Genomic DNA, 25,919 nt, shown 5'->3' with positions numbered 1-25,919 from the left:
AGTTTTATTTTGTAATGAATTTCAAAATGGATCTGACGGACTCTTTCCATCACTTATTTCTTCACAGCTTAATGGATTTATCCTTTCCTTGGGGCTCAAGGAGGCTTGAATTTTAGTCTTTTGATTTGAATGCCGTCTCTCTTCCCTTACTTTCTTCTGCACTTGGATGCTTCATTTATTTAAACAGCCTCAATGATCTCGACATGAAGATTATTACACTGAGGTGCTATTCAGTTTGAGCAGAGACAGCAGAAGACTTTGGGTCTGTCTTGCCAGCGGATCGCCTTTCCGTTTATGTCATTTCCATTTGCTGCTTACAAAACTTTCCTGCCAAAACATTCAGAGGAGGAATGTATCCTGTTTAGACCAATTTTTAGCAGCGTTAATTTCTATTGGATTATGTGAGCCATGCATGTGGCAAGTTACGATTATTCGGGCTGCGGCTGAGCTGCTGGTTTCCCCCCTGATGGCAGCCAGCTGCCCTGGCGGACCCCAGCGCAGAGCTGGGGCACCCACGGCCATGCCTCTGCAGGTGAATTTGCTGTTCCTCGAGCGGGGGGCTGGACTCCCTCTCCTCCCAACATGAAGGCAAGCAGGAGGATTTGGGAAGCGTGGGCAGCAGCCCCACGTGAGCACCATGGCGGCGGCCCAGGGCTGCAGGGAGCTGTGAAGGACCTCCAGAGGGCTGTGGTGGGAAGCCCATGACCTGACCCAGCCTGCGATGAGACCACCCGGGCACACGCCAGCATTGGAGGTGCGCAGGCTTTGGCAGCTCAGAGGTTTTTGGGGAGAGGAGCTGTGCGCCATCCTCCTCCCACCCGGCCTGCAGCAGAGGCTGGCCCCAAATCCCCCCACCACCAAGGTCACCGCCATTTCACCTTCCTTCTCAGCAGCTCAGTCGCTTGTGCCAGTTTTTCTGGCCACCCTGGCACAGAGGCAGAGATGAACTGGCTAGGTTTTATTATGCTGGAAGTTTGCCAGTGGCAAATATTTACCTGGGAGTATTCCTCAGAGGATCCAGGCAGGACCTGTGCCCCGTCCTGGGGGCAATGAGAAGTGGCTGCAGACCCCCCAGACCCCTGTGCAGGTGGCCCGAGGTGACAGGAGACAAGGGTGCAGGCACAGGTTTTATTTCTCCCCTCTGGTTGCCTGCTTTCCACACCGGCCTGTGATAAGCACTACCCGCTGAGGACTGCCCGAAGTTAAAAGGGCTCTGAAACCTCCCCTGAAATTTCGGAGTGAACCGAGCGCGGCGCTCACGGGAGATCACGTTGCACGCAGACCGAAAAATGCCATTGAGCTGAATGCAAAACCCCACCTCCCGCCGCCAAAAAGTTTTCCGTTTCCCTCCTTCATTCCCCTTGGAGTCACGCTCCCTGAATTTAATATTTTCAAGAGGAGAAAAAAAAATCCTTTGAACTTTTTTTTTCTTTTTCTTGGATATTAAACATTTCCAGTCAAGCTGAACCCGTAGGAGAGTCTCTGAAGTGAAACACTCCACCAGCACATCCCTCCGGGAACTTCAGATGCTATTTATTTAATGTTTTTACTCATTGAAGACCGTGTCTGAGAAGGTGTCAACAGCGTTTTCACTCTCACCGAGCTCCTCGGTCTGACTGTCCTGTGAACTGGAGGACTTTCCTACCCTTGGCAGCCAGCAAACTGAAGGACTTGCTCACATGAATGTTTCAGAAACCTGCAGCCTCTTTTAAAATTATCCCGAGGCGATTAAAAATTAACAGATGCCGTGATGAAGACAGATGTTCTTCCAGGCTTCCCTCTGAAATCTTAATGTCCAGTCATTCTGTACTTGATTCCAAATTGTCTTAAAATGGTAAAGAACAAGATAAATCACAGCTGTCGCTTAATGAAAACCTTAAAAAAGCTCTTTTTAGCAACCAGTCATTCTATTCTACTGCAGTTACAAGTTGCTTTTTATTTACGCCGCTGCTTAAGGAGATTTCCAGGCAGACAGGACATTTGCCTATTCCTCGTTCCAATAAAGACTACTCCATTTTGAACCTCACGCCTACGTTAACTTATTATGATAATGCAAAAAAAAAAAAAAAAAATCTGATTTCACAGAAGAAAACTGCAGTAAGACAAGGACAAACAGAGACAGGGGTTGTTTTCTGTACAAGTGCCCACAGTTTTTGTTTTTCAAGGGAGGGAGGAGCTATGTGGCCCTGTTCCCATTTAATCACTCCAGTAGGAGCCAGCAAAAGCCACATTCCGGTTGCAGTTCCGACATGGCCATCTTCCTTGTTATGTCTAGTTATCCCGCAAGCTCACTGAGGCATGGGAGAGCATTTTAGCATCACCCAGTAAAACAGAGCTCTCGGTTTAGTGTGGGTCTTTAAGGGATCCAATAGCATACAGAGCGAACAAACAACAGCAGCAACAACAAAAGAACCTCAAAGCCACCTTAAGTTGAATGATGAATTTTTTAAAAATTAAAGCATGCAAAAATAAAAGTGAGGAGGAGTTCATGTTGGATGTGCAAGCCCTCAGCCCCCCGCCATGTGTATGCATCAGACCCCAGGATGGCATCTTGTCCTCCTGCAGCTCCTTCCCTCTCCACATCCAAACAAGCTGCTCCCTCCTCCGCTTCGCTTGCCCGCTCTGCACCCGTGGTCCGGCAGCTGCCTCCGCTGTGCCCCAGAGTAGCTGGCAACATCCCTCCCAGCGCTCCTGTAGCTCTGGGGACTGCATGCGCTCAGCCCGTTCGGCAAATGCAGACGGCTGAAGTTTGCTCCGTGAAGATACATCCTCACTGGCAGTTTTAGCTGCTAGGCAGGAATAAGTCCCTAGCATATGCAAGCTATGATTCAAAGGCTTAAAATTGGACAGAGGTGGGTGGATTTTGACAGGGCACCCCCTCCTCCTTCCCCAGCCCCACCTCAGAGACAGAAGCCCACCTCCTGAATTCTTGTCTCGGTGCAGGGATGCTGGGGTATGTCAAAGGAAAGGTCACAAGAATTTCTAATGTGGGTGAAGTGATGTGTTTTTCTTGGTCTTGCCCTTGGAGCTGGTACAACCGTTTCGACCAAAGTTTTCCAAGAAATGCTTGGCCTGAATTGGATCTAGCATGGATCTAGCAATGGAAAACGTTATGTATTCTTAATAAATGGCTGTTGCCACCAGCCTCACCTAAAGGTACTGTAAGTTGGTGTAATGATACAGATTCCAGTTCTGACTTAACTAGACTGCCCTAATTGCTCCAAGAGACAAACGACTATCAAATTGGCTCTACCGCCCATACGTGCACTACTAGCTTACTGAAGATCTCAGGAACCTTTCAACACGCACACAAACACTATGCACGCCACGCCTCTGACATCCGAAATAACTGGCAGGTTGGGTGCCCTGACCATCCACACCTCAGCCGATCTGCAGAGACACCGTTTCATCTTTGCTGAGGGCATCTCCTTCTGCACGTCCTGCCCCGAAGTCACACGCACTACTCCAACCACGATGTTAGGCGGTCACAAATCTCTCCCACTTTCCCATATAAGAATCTGGTTTTACATTAACTTGGTAATGTTGGCACCCACCGTGGAACGATGCAAGCAAACAGTTAGGTTCTTCATAGAGAGGCAAGTGTGGTCCTACACCTATCCAGGGAGCGCTGCTCCTCAAACAAGGTGACACTCTTGTTAGCATCAAGCGTTTACATTTCAATTAGCAAAGGCAGGCCTCAACAAGTAAAACACCCTGGCTCCTGAAAAATCACCAATGGGAAGCACAAGTACTTAGCATTTCTGAGAATCGGGCTAAATTTACAACAGACTGAAGGTTAGGGCCTGGCACCAAAACAGGCCTTGCTATCCAGATGCAGTATTAGTCTTTTGTAAAGAATTTGTACTGTCTTTATCCAATTTCCATTCTTAATTATGGCTCTCAGTGAAATGTGTTCAAACTCCCTCTGCTTTTTTCCTGCCAGACACTCCTTCTAAGCAGAAGGATTATTAAATTCATATTCCAAGTCTTTCTCCAATGTTACAACTGCTTTCCTCTTTTGAAGTGCAATTCTCTTCCAAAAAGGGACTCTGGGAAGGAAAGGAAAAAAGCGTTTATAAAGATCGCACATTTCTTGTTTCTCCAAAGTCTTGCACAGCAAGAGTGCTCACGGGCTATGGGAAATCTGCCTGACTCTTGGGATCGGATACCGATATCCATCACCACCGGCAATAATGATCTCTGTTCTCAACCACAGGAGCGCAGAAGCATTACCTCCAGACTACATCTTTGCTAAGCTTTGCATAACAGCATTACCTGATTGATTCTAACAGTCAGAAAACAAGCCTGTCAGAATTATAAGAGACAACTGCATTTACTTTTTCTTCCACTAGCTGCTTCGGTTCTGCAGCTCTAACAAGTATCAGTGACAATAAGAAACTTGGTTTTGTCTCTAAAGCGGGCAAGCACTACGCTAAGGCCACTCAAGAACTGGCCTGGTGACTCACGCTGGTGACTCAGGCCCGGTTATTCCTGCAGAGTTAACTCTCAGTAGAATAAAAATCTTGCCTCTAACTCAAATTCGAGGTGAAGTTTTTCATTCACCTGCAAAGATATTTTTAAGCTTGCTTGGCAAGCTGCTCAGGAGCCCAGCTTTAGCTCAAGGTCTGGGGCCTTTCAGACCGGCTCTTCGTGTCCTGCGGGCCGCATGCTTGCATGCAGCAGGACTGCCCTCACACTAGTTACGGGGAAACTGAGACAACATGAGGCTTCCACACTTGCATTAACTTTCCTCTGAAGGCAGGTGCACAGAGGCACTATTTCTACAATATCATTTCTCAGACTGGTAAATTGCTGAGCTTGCATTTTTGTCCAAACTCCCTCCACCCTCCTCAAGCTCTTTAAACCCGCTCACCTGTGTTGAGCAGCCCTCCCAAATTCCATGTTGTCTTACTGATGAGTCTCTCTCCCAGCTCGTGGCGCACTGGGTGAAAAAGCCATCATGCTCTGCCACTCCTATTGCCACTTGTCATCCAGCCGCTTACATAAGCCTGTGACCTCTGAAATAAAAACATTTGCTTGCACTTGGGTAGAGCTGGTTGGTTGGAAGAGAATTCGGGGAGGGAAAGGATTGGAAAAACAGTCACAGAAGCAAGCTTCCAGAATATGTCTTTTCGGTTTTCCTTTCAACTTTGCTATTTCCTCTAGTCAGCCACTGGCTCCCCGTCAAAGAAAAAAGTTTCAACCGGCAAAGTCAATTTGTTTAATATTTCCACATATCATCCAGCAGACAGGACTACTATAGCACGTCATCATCTATAGGTTTGCTAAGCACAGATCAAAAGGACACAAGTAACTGGAAAAAAACATTCACCTTAGGTTGTGCACATTCATTTAAATTTGCTACTAAATGTATAAATAGGTCTAGAGAACCTGGTATTTCTAACATGCCAATTATCTTTGTACTGCGGTACCGCACTCGCTACCAAAAATAGCTTCACTTCAAACTGAAAAAGCCGTGCTTTTTCTTCTTGTATCTGGCTTTCTCAAAGCGGCTTATTCTCACGTGCAGCGGAAGGGATGTTTTAACCCACCTTCAATGTGATTTCAGGAAAAGGCAGTCCGCACACACACAGTACCCCTAGACGCGGCTGTGCGTGTTAGACCACGGGCATCGGTTTAGGCCCATGGAGGTAGTTAGGCTGGTGACCGCAGACGTGCGCTTGGCAAAGGTTGCGCTGGGTGACAAGGTGAGCTCAGCTGAATGAGCCAGGCTAGCGAAGACCTGCAATTTATCCTGACCCCTCTAATTTTGATGCGAGGAGGTTCGATAAGCTCAACCACTCACATGAGCATTCCCGACCTCTGAAACAGTATTGTTAAAAATCAGATGCCAAAAAGCACCTGGACACAAGCGTGGACAAGGGCGGGTAACACTTTCTTCTGGGACAGCTCTAGAGGAGCTCTAGAGCAGAGGTCGTGGCTCTATTAAAAATAATGCTTACAACAGAGAGTGATTTATCCCACCACAAGAGTAATTTTGTGAAAGAAGCGCACACCTCTACACTCATAAAAATTGTCCCAAGTTAGATCAACCTCCAGAACCCCACCTGGTGTTTTGGTGGTGGTTCTCTCTCCCAGATCTACCTCTCGTGAGAGGCTGGATTTGGAAAATACACTCCAGGACTCAGTTGCCATAGCGAGCTTTTGAGCTCCAGAGAAAAATACACACTGTGGCTGCTTCCCCTCAGAAATGCAAGAGGAAAAAAAATCACAGTGTGTACATTACTCGGCTGTAATGTGGGAGGCCTGAGTTTCATGACCTATCTACCATCTAGTAGTAGTCCTTGGACCAGAGGTCAGCATCCAGGGAACGCGCTGACCATCGGGCTACAGAGCTGTGACACTTCTCTGTGGCCCAGGAGCCCTCCTCCAAGAAGTCCTGAACTCTTTTAAATGCGGTACTGTCTCAAAAGCAGCACGGAGCTCCTCCACAGGAGCCAAGTGCATCACTGCTCCAACACCAGACATCCCGCTGGTTCCCACTGCAGGGACGGGGCCTCTAGTCAGAAATGGGCATTGCCTGCCCCATCAAAGGAAGGTGGCAGGGCTGCAATTCCTTGGGCTTCCTCTCCGAAACAGAAGTTTGAAGGACTTTTCAACTACAGGGGTACAGAGCATCCTCCCAGCAGGTGGGAGGTGCCAGATGGGCTCTTCTCTGGGGAGGTGAGTCTAGCACCCAGGCTGATCCACTTCCCATCCAAATGATCCATCCCTGAGGTGCCACAGGGACAGGCACACCAGTGCCCTCTGTGAGGAAAGACAAGCATCAGCTTAAACCTCAAGAGAGCAGTCTGAAATGAGAATGCCTATCTCAAAACAGCACTTACCTCTCTAAGAAGGTGGGATCTGGGAAACGTCCCTTTCCTCCACCATTTCCCCTTCCCTCGCCTTGCGTCTCCGGCTCAGGATGCAGCGTTCTTACCGTGTGAGGAGCCCACCCCGGGGACTCGGCCCCTTACAGTGCAGGTTTTGTGGCACTCGGTGTCAGTAAAGGCCAAACTTTCAGAAATCAATCCAAGACACAGAGCTCGATTCTAAAGTCATTGAAAGCTCAAAAGGTCAATTTTGAGAGGAACGCAAACCTGGGTCCATAGCTTCCTCCAACAATAGAATTAGGTCCCCCTCTCTGACCAAACAATCTCGTTTTTTTATCAAATTAGCGAACTTTTGATAAAATCGTAGTGGGCACTACAATATTTGTGACAGTTTGGGATGGCTGTAAAACATCCACCAACTATAAGTGGAATATAATACAAGTCATTGTAATGCTTTATGAAGAAGGCGCACGTCGCTATCTTGCAACAACCATATGTTCTGCTGTTTGTGTGTATCTGTTATCCAACCCTTACATAAGCTGTTGATGAAATTATCATCACACGACAAGAACACTTGTAGCACGGTTGAGTTGATCGAAATAAGTAACGAAGAAATGAAGGAGCTTTATGCTGAGGGGGGGCCGGCCGCTCGCCCTCCCCAGCCGCAGCTGCAGCAGGAGGGAGCGTGCAGACCTGCAGCCAGCTGCACAGCAGCCATCGCTCGGAAAAATACAGGGAATACACAAATTCTGGGGTTTGGGCTATATACGAGAGGGCACCGTAATACCGGCACTTTGGTGCAGGGGGGAGGGAAGGGTTGGGGAGGGTCTCACCCCCGGGGGCTGACGCCCGCCGCTCCCCTCCCGCCCGCCGGGGCGCCAGCCCCGGGCCACCGGCCCCCACCCGGGCCACCGGCCCCACCCGGGCCGCTTGCCCCGGCGCGGCTGCAGCCCGGTGCCGCTCCGGCAGCCGCGGGCGGGCCGGGCCGAGCGGCAGCCCCCGGGGCGCCGCTGCCGGTGCCAGCCTCCGAGGGCCATGTGCCGTGCACTACGGGCACAGACTCCACCTTCCCCGGCTCCCGCCCGCCCCCACGCATCCAGGAAGGGAAAAAGAGGAGGAGGAGGAGGAGGAGGAGGAGGAGGAGGAGGAGGAGGAGGGAAGGGGGTGAAAGGGAAAAAAAAAAAAAGAGAGAGGTTGAAAGGAGGGAGCTCGCCGAGACCCACCCTTCTCCCTCCTCCTCCTCCTCCTCCTCCTCCGGGCTGCTGGCCGGGCTTTTGTTTTCCTCCAGCTCCCCGTTTCCCACACGTGATTGCCGTGTTATTGCACAGGGCGCTCGGCGGCGCGGCTGCACCTATAAATACGGAGCGGGCGGGCGGCGGGGGCCCGGGGCAGCGCGGCGCGGCGCGGCCGGGCGGAGGGCACCCCCGCGGCCGAGGGCACCCCCGCGCCACCCCCATGCACCCCGGCGGGCCGACGGCACCCATGCCCCGCCGCCCGCCCGCCTAAGGGGCAGGCAGCGAGAGGCAGCGCCCGGCCAGCGGGGAGGGAGGGGAGGGGAGGGGAGGGGGAGCCGGCCGACAATGGCGGCGGCCGCCACCGCCGCCAGCCCCGGCAGTCCCGCCGCCGGGCCCCTGCCGCCGCCGGAGCCCTGCCCCAGGAAGGGGCCGCCGCCGCCGCCGGGGCCGCCGCAGCCGCCGCCGGCGCGCAGCGACCCCCGCCGCAGGCAGGCCGCGCTCTCCTTCCTCACCAGCATCTCCCTCGACGGGCGGCCCCCGCCGCCGGGCAACGACGGCCCCGCCGCCAGGCCCCGCCAGGTCCCGCCGCCGCCGCCGCCGCGGCTGGGCAGCCCCCCGGCGGCGCCCGCCGAGACCCCCCGGGCCCAGGAGGAGGAGGAAGAGGAGGAGGAGGAGGACGCCTTCACCGCGGTGCAGGTGCCGGCCGCCGCCTTCCTGGGCGCCGCGGCGGCGGGCAGCCGCGGCCGCCTCAACTCCTTCACGGCGGGGGTGCTGCCGGCCCCCTTCGGCCGCGCCAGCCCTCAGGGCCCCGCCGGCGGCGGCGGAGAGCTGGGGCAGCCCGGCCCCGCCGCCGCCTTCGAGCTGCAGCGGTCCCGGTAAGCCGCGCCGCGCCGCGGGGGTGATGAGGGACGCGGGGATGGGGCATGATGCGCGGGCGATGGGCTCGCCCCTCGGGCAGGGCGGGCAGGGCCGGCGGGCGGCGGGGGACGGGCCCGTGAGCCGCGGGGTGGCAGCGCCGGTGGCGCCGAGCCTCCCTCCGCCGGGGCGGGCGGGCGCCCGGGCGCTGGGCTGCCGCCGGGCCGGGGGGAGCAGCGGCTCCCATGTGCGAGCGGGCAGGGGCCGGTCTGCGGAGGTGCCCGAGCCTCCTGGGCGGCAGCGGGCGTTCCCGCCCGGGCGGCGGTGGCTGACAGTTTCGCTCCGGCTGCACAGCCGCCCTCCCGCACGGCCCCCAGCCCGGCTCCGCAGCGGCTGTCACCCCCTTCTCACGGCTGGTTTCCCCGTGCTCACGGGTTCAGCCCGCCGTGCCGCATGGCGTGTGGGCAGCAGGCCGGGAACCGGCCCTGAGCCAAGCGCACCGTAGCCACATCTGTAGCCCGCAAAGGGGAAGGAAATCTTTCCATCGATGTCCACGGATGACGGCGTACGCGCACGGTGTAAGCGGCGTCTCCCTAAATATGCTCTTTATCTACAAGCACTTCATGTTCCTCTAGGTTGTTCCTTGCCGCCGGGTTACTCTTGCCTTTTGATTCCCAAAGGAACAACCTCACCTGCTTGAAAAGCCGAGACTTTTGACTAAGAAGGTGCAATCGTGCAAAAATGTGCAAATGCATATGGATTAATTGCTCCACGGGTGCAAAATCGTCTTCCTTCACTTCTTCAACAACATACTCGGATATCAAAGGCTGGGGAGGGGGGGAAGAACCAGGGAAGAAGCTGGAGCTGGAGGAAATGACTGCGCTCCCCCGGCCCACATTGGTCGCCACTCCCACATTCCCCATTCGCCACACTCCCTTCTTGTTTCTCCCTCGGACAAATAGGTAGACTTTGAGTCACATGTTATTGCAAGGGTTTATAAGGGTAATTGAGCATAGATCGCTGTAGAAAAATCCCTTTCAAAACCAACCAGCTTGGAGAAATTGGAGGTATTCCAGGAGAAAGTTGTCTTAGCTGCATGCCCCACCGTTGGTTGGTTGGTTGGTTGTTGGTTTTTTTTTTCTTCCATCTGGTTTGTATTGGTGGCTTTTTTGAGCCCCTTTGCAGGTGCTGTACTAGGGAGCCCCACCTTCCCAAGTAAAATGCCTGCTGGTGGGTTACCACCCATCTTCTCCCAGTCACGTGTCTCTCAAAACAATTCCTGCGGTGACAACCCTCTGATCGCGCTGCGGATCACCAGCACAGCAACATGACACGCACACACGCTTGCGCGTTTTAGTCTGTGTCGTGGTTCTGCACACTGCTGCCCGTGGCCCTGTGAGTTAGGAGTGACCCACAGGCCATGATTTGGGAATTGCTTTTCTACTCTTGAACTTTTCGCTTGTTGGTGATAATGCGCTGGGCAGTACCCTCTTAGTGTTCAAGAGCCTGGATTCTCCTTGGCCTTCCAGTTAGTGAGTTTATTATTCATGCAGGATTCCTATGTCATCTTTCTGGATTCCCAAGGATCGTCCTTGGTTTTCCTTGCTTGCATGCTTTGATCCTGTGCTCAGTTCTGGGAAGGGTGCTCAGATCTCACCTGTATCACTTCTTCCCCCTTCCTGTCATTGTTTTCCCTTGCCCCGGTTTGCCACTCTTGGAATTCTTCCTTCCACAACCGATACTCTTTTTTTGTTACATGAGAACAGTGTGGCGTTTAAGAGGGAAAGGTAATTCCTGGTTTTGTTTACAACCTAGAAATGGAGCACCGTGCAAGTTGGGCTGTGCTGCTAGCGTGCAAGCAGGCTGAATGGATAGCCCAAGTCCATGGCAAGGGAAGTCACCTAATGAAGCCTTGTCAGGGTGCTCCTCCAGTCCTGTAACGGCCCTCCTTTGTGCTGTATATTTCCTGGTGGTGTAAGATGTAAGGAAAGTGCTGGTTTTCTCATGCTCTTTTGTTTTCTGGAGTGCTAGATTCAGCTGTGGTGGAGACCTTGGGACAAGTGTGAGGCTCTCTGGTTGTACCACTTGCTTACGGCTGGCGCTGGTGCAGGAGAGCTCTGGGTTATGCCCCCGACTTTGCTGACTGCTGTGACACTGCACGTGTGCAGCCTGGGGCAGACTTGGTCCTGCCTTCAATAGATTTGTTTCTGTTCTGGAAAAGGTATGTATTTTTAAACATCAGGAACAGACAGCTGCAGACCAGGGAGGTTGTGTCGAGCGTTTGCTCCTCATTGTCTCAATGAAAAGACGTGGTAGGGGCTCCGGTTGCTGGGCTTGCTCTGAGCTGCACGGAAGAGAAATTGCAGGCGTGCGCAGGGCTGGCGCAAGCCCAGGGACTGAGGGTTTGAGCAGACCTGCTGCTGCTCTCTTAATGGAGAGGAAGGAGCCAAATGCCCAGCACATGGCCTGTCCTCCTCGGCGCGACGGGGTGGGAATCACAGCAACTGCCCGGAGACAGGCTGGCCTGAAGGGGGATGCGGAGCAGCAGAGAGGAAAATCAGATTTTGTTGTTGTTGTTGTTTGTGCGTGCATCTGCTGTCTCTCCTCCCGCCCGTCCGCTCTCCTCGCGGCAGGCTTGAAATTGAGTTTGATGTGTCGTTTGACAGACTAGTCCCCTGTGGTGAGACACCTAAGTTATGTTGTAAGGTGAAACCATTCTTTGTTACAGTACCAGGCAGGACAGGCTGCCTTATGTTGTTGTTTTTATTTAGTTTTCAGAAACCGTTGTGAACATATAATCAGAGTTTCCTGGCTTTTTTGTTTGTGTTAGCAGTTTGTATAATTGCGTACTAGTTTATATTTAACAAGGTTATCATTAATGTGGTTTGGGTTTGTGCTCTATGCGTATGCACAAGAAACAAACGATACAAAAAAAGAACATGGAGCTTCTAGCTGTTCGGAGGCTAGTATGTAATTATATGTAAATGGAAAAAAACCTGCTTGTTCAGAAGTTGGTTTGTTGATGCCAAAGGCTCCTGTCTAGTGCAGGAGTTTGTTTCAGTTCTGTGGTGAATGGGTGGCTGAGGACATGAGGCTGCTGGAAACTAGGGCCAGGTTCTGCCAGGTTTTCCTTCATGTCAAATGGTAATTCATTTTAATAGCTTCCTCTTAAATTAGCGAGGAGCTCTGTGGAGCAAGATTTCAGCAACACCAGTTTAAAATCAATTCAGATCCTGTAGATTAGGTGATGGTCCCAGGTACTTTTTTGGTGTATGCTTAGAATTCTTGTTGCCGTAGTTTTCTTTGGGAAAAATACTGCTGTTTCCATACGTGAAGCTTCCTTTTCTACATAAGGCCTTCTCCGGTGGGCCAGGTGGTTAGAAACAAGCGCATGCTTTTTTGTGGTGTGTTTTTTGTTTGGTTTGGTTTTTTTTTTTTTTGCTAAGGAAGCAAATTGGTGATTGGATTCGGAGTTTAAACATCACTTAGAGTTGCATTTGTCTGTGTCGCTGTGTCAGGCTTGAAGGCAGATGGGCAGGAGAATTCCTTCTGGGAGCAGCTGGTGCTGGGAAGGAGGCGGAGAGGAGTATCTGCTGAGTAATCGCTGGGGGGAGGTCCACTGAGAAGGACATCGAAGTTACTGTGGTCCAAATAGATTTATCTTCAGAATTTATTGACCTACAAGACAAATCTCATTTCCTGAGTAATTCTAAAATTAATTTATGATTAGTAAAGCTTGTGAAGATTCAATTTGTTTCTACCCATTAGAAAATACAGAGCTGCCTCTGGCCTCACTATTCATCTTCTGGAGAGATGCAGAGAAGGGGGATGCTGGAATGGTTGACTTGCCTGGCTTTTGTAGGGCTTGCAAAGTGTGATGGGTTGTTGGTGCTGGAGGAAGCCTCCAGGATGCTGCTGAGGAGCTGAATTCCACCATTTATTTTCATGGTGGAGGGCCATGAGATCAGACCCTGGTCCTCCGTGGCCTTGGGCCAGCAGGCAGTGCAGGCTCAGCCCACCACAGAAGATGCCTCCAAACTGAACATGCCGGAGACAAAATAAGTCTCTCAGAAACAAGTGTCTTACAGGCAGAGTCCTGAAAGAGGAGCAAAACAAAGAGCTGGGGGCACCGTCCACCCTGCGGGGTCATCCCAGCATCAGGAGTGGGCTTGTGAGCCGCTGGAAGCACATCAGACCTTTTGTGTGTGATGGAGCCTCTGCTATTCACTGAACCTAAAGCCCTTCAGGCAGCCCAAGTTTCAGAATGGTGTATACAAGAATAGCGTGAAAACAGCAGTTTAATGGTCTGAGAGGTGAATGGGAAGTGCACATGCTGAACTAAGTCTTTTCATAGGTGTGTGACCTTGTATACCACTGGTGGTTGCTGTCTCTAAAGAGGGGGACGCTTATTGACTTCAGCCGTCACTTCAGGAGGCTAAATGGCCTTCCTGTGCCACCCTCAAGAGGGGACGTTCAACGACAGGGTTAAAACTCAGTTAATAAGTGCTGTTTCAGCAGTTGCACCAGCGTCCTGCTGCATCTCTTGGGGCAGGTCCCTCATGGCCCGTTTTCAGTGCTACAGGCCCCGCGTAAGTCTTTGACACTGTTCCCAAGGGCTGCCCCCCGCCGAGACAGGGCTTGCAGTCCCCATGCACACAGCTTGCAAGCTCCTCCGGGAGTCCTGTGAGGGACACTTGAGTGGACCCGTGTCCTTTAGTATGAGCACGCTGAGAGGCTGGGTCCTCACGGTCGCTTCGAGATGTGCAGGAGAGATCACTGACTGCCGGTGGGCTTTCTGAGCGATGCATGTGCCGAGCACGGCCAGCCCCGCATCACACTGACCGTCATCCATCACTGTTGGTCTCTGCCTGCCTTTTCCCTTGTTAAGGGCGCAGGCTTGTGCCTCCCTCTGTTGCTTTCTTTCAAACTTGTGGAAATGTGGTCATCTTCCAGATGTTAGTTGAAGTTGACCAGTGGTTCAGCAGTCAATGCAATATGATGATGCACAGACAGATGGACAGCATAGATGCATCAGCCTTGTTCCCTTAATACACAAAGCGTTTAAAAACAAATCCCACAGAATTTTGCTCTGGCATATTTTAGGCTCTTATTATACTACTTAGCAAGCATCTCTGCCAGATAAAAAAAGGCAATATTCATCAGACAAGGAAAAAAACCCTTTGCTGTCAATTCTGAAGAAGAGCCAGGACAGAACATAGCGTTCATGACTACTAGGGAATTAATTAGACACTTTCACAGAGGGACAGACGCTGAGAGGGAGCTGCCTCTGCCGAAGCCTCTGGACTCGGCAGGTTTCGGAGTGAGACGGCTTTAGAGCCGGACGGGTGAGAGGGCTCTGCCTGGGTGGGCGCTCATTAACCCCTGTGAGAAAACCTGAGCCGGTAACATGTGAAGAGTTGTGTTTGTGTTGGCTGCCTTCGCTGGCCACCAGTTCAAAGCCTTCTAGGTCCAACCCCACCTCGGGAAGTCCCGTGGTTATACCGTGCAGGTGCCTAGCTGGTATGCGGTCACCCATCATTAGCTGTCAGGAGAGCGGAGGAGCCAGACATTTCAGAAGGTTTGCTTATGTGGTCGGTGCCTTTCCATTACTCGATCTTTCTTTTCATCCTTTTCTGTACTGGCAAGGCTCCTGTGCAGGCAGCCAGACTGGCCCTTTTCCTTAGGAGCCTGCTACACAGCTTTCCTCTGCACAATGTACTGCTGCAAGCATGTTGAAATCATGAAGATTGGTAGCAACCACGTGAGTCACCAGCCCTCCAGACCATCACAAAAACGTAGTTTGATGGTAGATAGATAGGATAATGACAGATCATAGTTTGATGACAGCTTTTGGTTAGGAAGTATGCTTTAATCTGTCATTATTATGACTTTGAGAACTCTTCTGGTGGAGGCTATAGCTTAGCTTGCAACAGTTCAAAAAAGCTAAAACACAAATACGAGATTCCCAAGTATGCTCTCTGAGAGGAAAAAACCCCAACCCTCTAGTAATACTGTGGCTTTTTCTCTTCAAAGAAGTAAATACCAGGTAGGCTGTCCAGAGGCTCTGTAGAGTGGTGAGTGTGATAGGAGGTAAAGAAGAGAAGAAGAACCAAATCCTGGTGTGTTTGATTGTGTTTTTTTTTTTATCCCCCGCCCCGATTTCAGCTGTTTGTAGTCTCTCAGGCAAGATCTCCACTACACGAACATAAAAGCTCATCTTCATAATTTAACCTGAAAATGCAGAAGTTGTTTGTTTTTACATGTTTGGACTTCTGTACATTGAAACATCGGTAGATGCCAACTTATACCATGATATATATGGGAAATCAGATTCTGTTTGAGCCATGCAAATATCTACAAAATTCACCTCTGGATGTACGCTAATACGTCCAAGGATGTAATCAGTCCTTTCTGTAACTCTCTTCTCCACCCAGAATTGCTATTGATGGCTGTGGGGCTGCCATCAGATACCAGGCTTAGCAACGCAGCAGGTGCAGCAAGACACAGAGCTGGCTCTTTTCATACCCGACTAAAAAACTCCTTGCTGGTTTGCTGCAAGAAGTATTATTCCTAGAAAATGGAAATGACATAATTTGGCATATGGAGAGTATCTATCTGCACACTGAGAAATTTAAGGAATGGTATTTGATTTCATAAGAAGGGCTTAGCAGAAGTTTTATTTGCTGCAAAGGTAGGGTAAAGAGCTCGGCAAATCAGCTAGGAGAAGAAAATTTCACCGGTGGTTGGAGAAAACACGATGTGCCAGTGGGAAACTTTTAGGACTCACAGGCTTTGCTTTTCAGGCTGCAATATGGAGATTTAGAGAAGTACAGATTTAAGAAACTGCGAGGTTCCTTTACAGGGGCTACTGTGTTTTATTTGTAGTGACTGCTTTCCTGTCATGAATCCTAAATGTATTTTCTGTTCTCATGATGTATTTCGAAGTCAACACTGCTCTTAGCAGCTATGTTTCAGAGTTTTTGCCTAAGGAAGATTTTCTATTGTGGAAAATTTAGAAATGAATGAAAAATGAAGCAAAGGCTACCTTTCTTTCTAGAAGAAGTATTTTTTTTTTTAAAAAGCCTTTCACCCTGTATATGAATATAAAGGACAACCACATGTTCTTAGCAAGCAGTTGCATTTTCCTCCATGTTGTTATAGATTAGGCTAGCAATTTTGTGAAGTTGAGGTTTGGGGGGAAAAAAGATTCACTCACCACAACTGAAATGTTTTCCCCTGCTTGTCTTGAATGGTAGAGGAAGGTATGTCCTTTCTGACCCAGGATCCTGCAAAACCTGACCTGAACATTTACATATGTATAAAATTACTCAGTTAAATCAAGTGCCAGTGTATAAAGTTGTGCTAGTAAGTAAATCTTTGCAGTATTGGGGATTTTACTGTATAATATTGGTGGGATTAAAAAATAGAAAGCTAGATAACTTTATAATAATTTTTCAGACAACAACGGATTGCGTTTTGGTGCTCCTACAGATAATCATATTACCAAGGTAAATATGATTAGGTTTTCAAATCTACATGCTGTCAAGGCAAATCAGACATAGGCACATCAATTTATGGGTAAAAGCATTCAAAAGAAGCATAAATTTTCCTGCAAAGAAAAAAAAAGAATCCCCTGATTTTGTGTAACAGGAAAAATCTGTAAGGTGGCATTACGCTGACTTCTTTCTGCACCACATCATGCAGCTGAAACTGAGCCGCATGGAATGGACAGGAATGAACAGCTTGCTTTTCCCCTTCTCTAGGCTTCGGGTAGGATGTTGAGCACCAAGAAGTCAGTGGTGCCACTTGGTTTGCAGCCTGCTTGCAGGTAACTTGTTTTTTTCAGCCATCCACGTGCCACCTGCTGTGTGTGGCCTCACCCGTGACCGTACAGGGCATATCTGCGTGTATTTCTTGTGTAGCCACAAGGGACAGAGAAGTGATCCTGGGATGCGGTTGGTGGTGCCAGTGCAGCCTCAACAGGTACCAACCACTAGGCCCTGTTGCTGTCCTTGGAGTTGAGATTGTGCCTTCTCCAGTGTGGGAAGGCTGGTGATGGGTCTCTGTCCTCTCCCCTCCGTGGGGCATCGTTTCCTTTCCCATTTCAGGATGGAGAAAGCCACTGCAGGCACAGGGTCAGCAATTCCCAGTAAGGAAAGTGGATGGGGAAACATATGGGAGGCTCCAGCATTCCCAGCATCGTGATTTCTGGTGGGTCTGCCGTGGGTGGAAGTGCAGGGAGAGGTCCTAACCCTCCAACAAGGCTGGATCACACAAAGGTTCCTCCTTCTCTTCCCCAGACGGGGAGAGGAGGAGGAGGTGAGAGACCCCAAGCTGAGCTGTCTCCCTGTCCGAGAGGAGGTGCACATGCTGGCACGGTGGCATGGATTTTAATTTCATCATGATGAAAGGGTCAGATGTTATTACCATTGCTTTTTACGGAGTTAACTCATAGCACTGAAGCAGGCTGTTCCCCACTGCGGCTGCTAGCAGAGAGGCAGATTATAACCCCAGTGTGATGGTGTGCCCTTTGAAGGGTGCAAGCAGCACAGCTTTGGCAGCCCACTTCAGAGGGATATCTGCTGAATTTTAGTTTCCTGGGTGCACGGTGCTGGAGGAGGGGGAGCAGAACCTCACTGCTCCAAAGACCTAGGATGCATTCAGCGCTCAGGGAGGACTGTTGTGTCACCTGGAGGGATGTCTGGTTTCATCTGGTACCCCCAGCACATGTAGGGAGGGCGAAAGGGGAACCGGGAGATGAATGTCTCATAAGGCCCTTTGCCTTCAGGCCTGCTTGGGTCACATACATACATTTGTGTGTACACAAATACAGTCCATACAGTCCAAGAAGCTCTCGTTACTCCTTGTTCACGCTGGCGTGTGCTAGGAACCTGCGCGTCCCGCCCCGCTGTACTCAGCCTGTCTGAAGGGTGTAACCTAAAGCAGAAGCTAGATGTCAGCTATGGTCTGAAATGGTGTCTTGAAAACATCTCATTCTTTTTTTTTTTTTTTTTTAACTCACCAACCTTATTCCTTGTGTTTCGTCTGTCATACCCCTCTACAGACAAAACTTCTATTTTCCTGTTGCTTCCATACTTGCATTAGTACCTACAGATCCAGCAGAAAAGGAGATTAATTTCCCTCTTTTTCAGTCGGGGTTGCAATCAGCTACACCCAGGCAAATGCGGGCTGACAGAAGGATTGCCCACGTGTCCGTGGGGTGAGGTGGACCTGCACAGCAGGGAGTGAAGTCCTCGTTAGGTGACAGAGAGCTACATGAAAACGAAGGCTCCATCTTGATACCTGGGACGTGGGCAGCGCTGAGCAGGCTTGGTAGTTACAAGGAAACTTCGTAGTTCTCCGAATTTACTTAAGTGAATGATATCGTTTCCGACTGTAAAACACGGAGGTGTTTTTTGGGTAATAGGAAGAGAGGAAAAACAGCTTTCAGATGCTGCAGTGCAAAGTACGGTTTAATCACTTGGGTAGGCAAGTTGCACAGGTGCTGCAGCAGGTTATGTAAAAAGGCGTGGAAAGCTCGCCGTCTGCTATTAATAGTCTTGGAAGCGTGGTCTTTAAAACACAAAGGTGTAATTACGTTTTCTAAAATGGAGTTCACCTAACCTCCTGTCTTCAACCCATTGTGTATCTTAGGAGCCTCCTTAATTTTATGAGGCTGGTTTCTTAATCAAAGCAAAACTGGGTTTGATGTTTAATTGGTGGTGTTTACTGTTTTGTAGAGTTTTAGCATAACCTAATCCAGAAGAAGTGGCAGCTAAGAGGTGGCTGCTTAAAAATGCAGAATTATTTACAGGAGAACACAGCATGCCTGTCAAGTACCTCCGTCGTGACCTTTGAGATTTATTTGTAAAATCCGTATTTTTCCATCTGCATGACTCGCCTCAAGACAAAATGCTTTTCTATTTTAGAAGGCATTCCAGGTACTGCAGAATTCACGAGCAGCCTCGCAGGTAGCAAGTGTCTGCGCACATTTGTTTTAAAGAACAGACGTTATTGTCCAAGGTTTGTTGCTTCTGTTTGTTTTAAAGAGATTATTATAAATATTGGTTTCTTGTTTGTTCATTAGTTTCCTTATTGATGTAAGGCTATTCAAGTCAAAGATTGTACTAGGGTGTAACAGGGAGCAGAGTTTGAGCAAATGCATTTAAAAGTACAAAATGCAAATTGTATGAATTTGCCAACACCCTTAAATAGGCATTTCTAAGGTGGTATTTTCTGTTGCTATCCTCATGCTCTGCGTGAAGGTTGAATGGATGATGTGAATGGAAACGTCTATTTTCTCGCAGTGAGTTTGTGAGCTCGCAGCCTTCCTTCTCCTGGAAGGATGTAGCCTTGCAGCAGGAGCAAGGATTTTTTCTATGGTGTGGTACCCAAGCTGTGCTCAGTTCTGTACAAAATGCCGTTACTCCTCCGTATCCCTCAGGAGCTAAGCCCCAAGCCCACAAACTGTTTTGTGCAGGAGGGCACTGCACAAGGGTGCGGGTTGTCACTGGAATTCACTCCCTTGGGGAGGATGGGGTGGGAGCAAAGAGGCTGGGGTGAAAAAGCCCTCGTGAGCCACCACTGTGTGTTTGCAAAGGCTGAGGCATCTGAAAACGAACGGGCTCTGAATTAATTGCAGGGTTGCTCAGGTACAAATGAGAACAGGATTAGGCCTGTCTTTTCTATTTTAGGTGCGGAGGTAGTATTTCCAACCTGTCGAGCGATTGCGTATCTCAGAATATCTTACTGGATAAATGAATGTGATATCAACAGTTGAGGGTGGTGCGGTCTTTCACGTAACTGGCAGTTGTCTTACAGTTGTTGCAGTTCTCTGTTTTGTACAGTCCCCAGGAATATTTCAACATGGTCTTGTCCGGGTTGTCTTTGCGTGTGTCATTTACATATGTTCGAAGAAACACAACTTTTGAGAGGCTCTTGACCCTCACGTCCACTTCCCAAGATGTGGGGTTATGGTAATGAAGATTTGACTTTACTTCTCCAGTGTTTGTTCTGAATTAGATGTCTGTCTTGTGTTATTCCAGCTAAAGAGAGCAGAGCAGTCGAGCAATTCAAGCTGGGGTTTTTGAAGGAGCCTGTGAACCATGAATTTTGAGGAACTCTCTGAGCTCCTTTGAAAATCCCGCTTTGAAAAGAGGGCATGTGCTTTTTCTTTACAGGTTTTCAAAATTTTGCTTACTGCACTGTGCAGACCTGTTCCCATTTGTATGCTTGTCCTCCCTGGCATTTTTTGGGGGGGAGCGTTTGTCATTGTTGAGGACTGTAATTGTGGTTCTGCTTTTACTGAAGTTAACAGCACACGTCTGGTTTAATCAGTGGGTCTGAGAGCTTACTTTTTGCTGATGCATTAATAGAAATGGACAAAAATGCTCTTTATAAAACTTGAAATGTGACTTTGGAGGCCACAGCACTGTTAATCCTTCGTGTCTTAGCCCATGGAGAGACGTGGGCCACAAGAAGCAGAAAATTGAGGTGCAGGTTGTGCTTTCCTAATGCAATGTGACTGTAGTTCTCTGATTGTTCTTCAAGCTGTTGTTTCCACAAGCTCAGAAAAAGAGCAAAATTGGAATAAAAATACATCTCAAAGGCTTGGTCAGCTCCTCACACCATGTGCCCGTGCCACGCTGTGGCGTGATGGTCAGTCCCACCGGGCTGCACTCTGTCTTGTTTTGCACAAGCTGTTTAAACATCCAGTGCGCTGAAGCAAAGCTAAACAAGAACCACCGGCACTATAAATTATTTAAACCTGGAGCCTTTGCGAGAGAATTGGGCCAGCAGGGCCCAATCCAGAAGGGCCGTGTCTGTGTCAACGAGCAGCATGGCCCAGCAGGAGCGGGTCGGTAGAGCCAGGAGCTTGGTGCTGAGGACCAGATGTCCACGCTATGGACCTTCAGACCACCTCTAGCCTGGACCTGTGGACTGGCCACCCAGCAGTGGTTGGAGGACGGGCGCTGTGCTCCTGCAGCATCACCTGGCTTCCCCCCATCGGAGGGGAAGCCTTCGTGCTCCAGGACTGCTCCCTGCCGCAAAGAAAAGAGTGTGTCGTAAGCTGGCATGGTTTGGAGACTCGCTTCAAAAGTGTGCTTCTGATCCAAAGGGAAACATGGAGATACGCCCGTAGAGTCTTAGTTCCCTGTTCTAGGACAAAGGGGTTCATATTGAGCTAATTTAAATTTCTCACACCCTTCCTTCCACTTGGGTTAATACACTTTTTGTTTGACCCTGTGAATTCAGATGCTTTTCCCCTAGTCATTTCTACTGGGAATTTACTGACTTCCCTCTTTCCACTGGGGGTTTTAAAAAGATTTTGTAGGGAAAATATTTTTTTTTTCCCTTGTTGAATCAGAGCACTGGGCACCTGTTTCCTTTTTAATGGTCAACTGTAGGCTTTCTAAATCTTCATTTTGTAATGTGGTAAATTCTGTGAAAGTGGATTTTTTTTTTTTTTTTATTATGGTGTTTCACATTAACAGACATCTTTCCCATCTGTCTATTGGAAAAGGTGAAACAGGAAAACCAAAATTTCAAAATTCTGCATCACATGTTGATGACAGTTTGTGAGCTTGATCAACACAGAGGTCTAATGTCGTACCCAGCAGGGTTTTACCCTTGCCCCGTGCTGTTTTTAGAAGCGAACATGCAGCGGCTGAGGAAGTAGTGGTTTCTGTTCGTGAGGTCTGGGGAGGAGGGTTCGTTTGTTTAATTAAAAGAAAGAAAAAAACCCCCACTTTTATACAAAGTATAGCTAATATAACTTTCAGTGGAAGCAATAAGGCAAAATTTTGCCTGTGACTTCTATGTAAGTAGCTACCAAACGAGCCTACGTGTTAGGTCCCACCTGCGATTTGCAAGGGGGAACCACACCAAGGTTTCGCACAGAGGATGAAGGTTGCACTCCTCCTCCGTCCTGCCGTCCGCAGCTCCTCACGTGCACGTTTCTGCTTCTTCCCTTTCCCAGCCAGACGCAGGCAGCATTTGGCAAGTCCATCTATGCATCTGTCTGCCCCTACCCATCCAAGCACAAAGCCATTCCCCTCTCCCCTCCACGTTAGACAAGCTCATTATTGTCCAGGTCTGAGGGGGCAAAGGATGACAGCAGCAAAACAACACAAGTTTTGTATAATTTGGGGTTTTTCTGCCGTGGGCCTCATGCAGAGACACTTAGTGAAAACTTCCTCCTCTGCAGAGACTTGCGGGGAGGAGGGAAGATGCTGCAGGTGCTTGGGCAGTCAGAGAGACTGCGGCAGAAGTGCATTTTTGGTTTCTTTGCTGGACAGATTCTTTGTAAGGTGCTGCTGTTTCTAAAGCAAAAATAAAGGCGCGTACATCTCCTGTTTTCCAAACAGCAGCTAGCAGACCCTGCCCAAGAGAGGAAATCTTCCCGGTTCTCCTTGTAGCTCTGTCACAGGTAGCCGAATGCTGCTCTGTTAGCGCTTGCATCTCCCGTTTTACTTGTTGAACTTGTACAGATGGTTTCCCGCTGTCGGGATCGAGTATCCCGATTACCACTGCCGGGAGCGTTGCTGGCTGCCCCGCGGCAGCGCCTGTGGGAGAGCCGGAGCATTGACCGCACACCCCGGGTCCGCTCCCCTCCCCACCACCGCCGTACACCTTCTTGCTGTGGGAGGCTTCGCCGTGGCACGGGGATTACCTGGCCATCCCTTCTCTGGCTGACACGGTCCTTGCGGTCTGCGAGGCTGGGTAGCGCCTGTTGGAGCGCCGTGGGATGGCTGGAGCTGTCACTGTGCAGGCTTTAGATGTGCTTTACTTCAAACAATAGCTGTATGTCCACATGATATTTGTCCTTACTAGTACAAGCGAGGGTGTTTATTCTGTGTTGATAGCTGTATTTATTTTTTATGAGGTGCGGGGATAAGTTTTTTCCAGTTGCTAAAGCACAGGTTTTTTCCAGTCTAGAACCGCAGTGGTTTTATTCCCAAATATAGTTTTCAATTTTTTTTTTTTTCTTAAAAACCTTCAAAGCATGGTATGCTTGTTGTGGTTAGGTGCAAAATTAGTTCAGGTATAAAAAAAACAAGGGAAGGAAAGATGGAAAATTAGTTCAGGTATAAAAAAACAAGGGAAGGAATTGGGAAGGGGAAATACTCATTCCTAAGGCCTTTTTCGCTGTACCCTTCTGGCTAATAAAAATACAGAGAAATTCTTTTATGCAAGCAAGTTCAAAAGGATGCTAAACAGTTTGTCTTCACACGTTGTAGTATTGTCATCAGGATACTATTTTCTGTGTATTACTTACTTACCCAGATACTACCTTATATAAAATTTGAAAGCTTTAAGTTACCAAAAATATGCTACAAAAGTGTATGCTTCCTGAGCTCCTACTTAAAGCCAAAAGAAAGAGGTGTGTATTCACAGATAATGAAATGTATTGTTTTGAGGAGGAATATTGTTTCTTTAATTGCCTGCCTGATATCCTTCTTGGAAGATGAAGTATTTTTGGTAGCAGCTTTGTGGTCTATAGCCTGTTTGCTTAATAGCTGTCATAAAGTGATGTAACTGGTAATGGCACAGGTAAAACCTGGGCTTGCGTTCAACTCCCCGGTAGGGTATTGTAAGTGGGAAACTGTTGTGTATACATAATGCCATTAGGCAATACTGTTGTTCAAAATCCTTTCTTTTTTTCTTTCCCCTCTCACAACAAAGCTCCTAGGTCTGCGGTGAAGTGTTTTGTGACACATTTTTGAATGAGCCTTTTGCCCTGCTTCGAGTTCTTTAGCGCAAGAAGCTTTACCAGGAAACAAGAATCTCTTTCTTCTCTGTCTGTGTTTATTCAGCTTGGGGCTGTGATGCTGAATATGCAGACAGACACACAAGTCAGATGATCCGAGATGTGTGATATTATAAGGTTAGATGTTTCACATTAAAATAATTTAAAATCTGTATCAGAGTTGTTAACATCTGCATTTAATGTCTATGCTATCTAAATATGTCTTACTTACTTTTCAAAAACACAGATTTTTGTGTGTTTTCACACCCCCCCCATGGCTGTTGTAAAGTAAATCTTCTCTTGCATTATATTTAGTCGCATCTTTTGAAAGAGGTGATTAGTTTGAAACAAGTATTTATAAATTAGCTTTTGTCATTGAAAAAGGGCTGTATAAAAATGGAGCCTGATCCTGCAAAACACTTGCAGATACGTTCAGTCTTACTCTCACAGGTAACTTGCTGCCTTCGGCTTATAAAGTCATTGCCTAACACAGTCAAAATGAGCGGTTCCGTAGTTTCATTTGAGCACGAGCCCCATCAGCTGAGGTTTCCGCAGAAGTGCATCATTAGTCATGCAGTTAGTACCTTTGTTGAGAAGACTGACGTGCATGAGGTTTTGCGGGATCGGATCAAATTATTATTAGTGATTTTTTTCCAGTTATTAGTCTGGTATATTTTAATATCTTGGAGAGAATGGGCTTTCAGTGGTCAACTTCGAGATGTTTCTGTAAATGAATGCATGTATTTAGTTCTTGTAGTATTAAAAGCTGAATGTAACTTACAGCAACCTAGGAGAATACTGGGCATTGAGATTTTTTTCAAGGCATTTCACATTTTATATTCTCCTTTATATGCTTAGTCTTTAAAGGAGATGTGATGAGCTGCTGTCAGAATTTTTTCCAGCTGGTTTTCTGTTTTAAGTTTTTTGTTGTCTATCTGATGTTGCTTATAGAGCAAAGACTTTTCTGCCTGGAGGTGCCTCTAGGTGATTTGGGGTAATTAAAGGCATTACTGGCCCCAAAGCAAAGGCTGGCCAAAGCAAATGTGCCCACAAGTCCAACATTTTATTTCACAACCCAAACTATCACCTTAAACTGAATTGGCTGCTGATATAAGCTCACACACGGGTCTGACTGTGCTCTCTTATAACCCCATGTTTAGGTTTTTCAGTTTTCAGAAATACGTAGCTTTTTAGATTGAATGGAGTAGGAGAGCCATATCCAATGCATCTGTTTTCAGGGACTCAGACTTTTTTCTTTTCTTCCTGCATATGCAAGTGCCTTCAGCAGAACTCAGTAATCATGTTTGAAAGGTAGCATATGCACGCACATCACACTCCTGGCTTGGGGAAACGTAGGAGCAAACAACAGATAGTGAGCCGCGGCTTAGCGTTTTTTAAGATTTTTAGTAGCTGTTTTTAGGATTTTTAGTGTATTTTTTCATGATGGTTGGAAGCACTAGCAACATTTCTAAATCACACGATCCGATAAAGGATCCCCTGCCTCCTCTCCATCTTTGTTGCAGAGGAACATACTCCAATATCGGCCAACTTCAAAGTCTTGTAAAGTGTAGTAGAGGCTTTTTAAAGTTCCTGGACTAGTGGGATGAGGTGGAGATGCTCAGAGGAATCTCCTTGTATTCCCTCTTTTTTACAAAGTTCCTAACTTTCAAGATCAAAAGAAGCTTTAAAAAGATGCAGCCTTAAAGACCTACATACCAGAAGGCAAAAATTAGACTCTTTAAGGATTCACAGAAATTAATAAATTTTTAATATGTTTTAGCTTTGTATTTGTTGTTTAAACGGATAATACAGAGTCATAGGTCTCCTGCGCCTTGCTTTCGGAGAATCAGTAAGGAATACTGGAGGGCACCGTATGCACATGTAGAGTCCTTGCATATACTTTTTCATGGAGATAAGGCTCTCCGAAAAATGCCGAATGCTACCATGGAAGTGGTAACAACTGTCCCCATCACGACATTGCTTTTAGCATCTGCCTCGGGACCGCTGGTCATGGGAAGATGCAGCTTCTGAGGCAGATGTGGGTACAGCACAGATGGGTGGGGGCAGCTCGGGCACCTCGGTACCAAAGCGTCCCCCAGGATTAGGACTGTCTCGTGAATTGCCTCTGTGCAGACATCTCCCGTAATGGGAGCCAGGGTAGATGTGAAACTGGAAAACAAGCCAACACACCCTGACGATCTGCAGTGCAGTTCCTGAGTTTACAGGAGGAGGTGTAGAGAAATG

General features: G+C 48.5%; 1 protein-coding gene and 1 long non-coding RNA gene across 3 annotated transcripts in view; one reads left to right on the top strand and one right to left on the bottom strand.

The window, feature by feature from the left end:
• Positions 1–1,521: 1,521 nt before the first annotated feature.
• LOC148057374 (uncharacterized) lies at positions 1,522–8,101 on the bottom strand. The gene is made up of 3 exons (XR_015704203.1): positions 8,060–8,101; positions 4,874–5,018; positions 1,522–4,049 (listed from the first exon to the last, which is right to left on the bottom strand). It is a non-coding gene; the product is annotated as an uncharacterized LOC148057374 (long non-coding RNA).
• A 203-nt stretch (positions 8,102–8,304) lies between these two features.
• Positions 8,305–25,919, top strand: part of CABLES1 (Cdk5 and Abl enzyme substrate 1) — a 73,306-nt gene continuing 55,691 nt past the window's right edge. For both annotated transcript variants that reach the window (XM_087755088.1, XM_087755079.1), the window contains exon 1: positions 8,305–8,946. In XM_087755088.1, the coding sequence (XP_087611214.1) occupies positions 8,417–8,946 (530 nt within the window). In that variant the 5' untranslated portion in view covers positions 8,305–8,416. The remainder of the gene's footprint in view (positions 8,947–25,919) is intronic.

This window comes from Nipponia nippon, unplaced genomic scaffold (assembly GCF_047370975.1).
Source record: "Nipponia nippon isolate SJK-2023a ecotype South Korea unplaced genomic scaffold, ASM4737097v1 scaffold_1, whole genome shotgun sequence".
Lineage (NCBI taxonomy): Eukaryota > Metazoa > Chordata > Aves > Pelecaniformes > Threskiornithidae > Nipponia > Nipponia nippon.
Note: the sequence above shows the minus strand (reverse complement) of the source record. Positions and strands in the feature narration are given on the sequence as shown.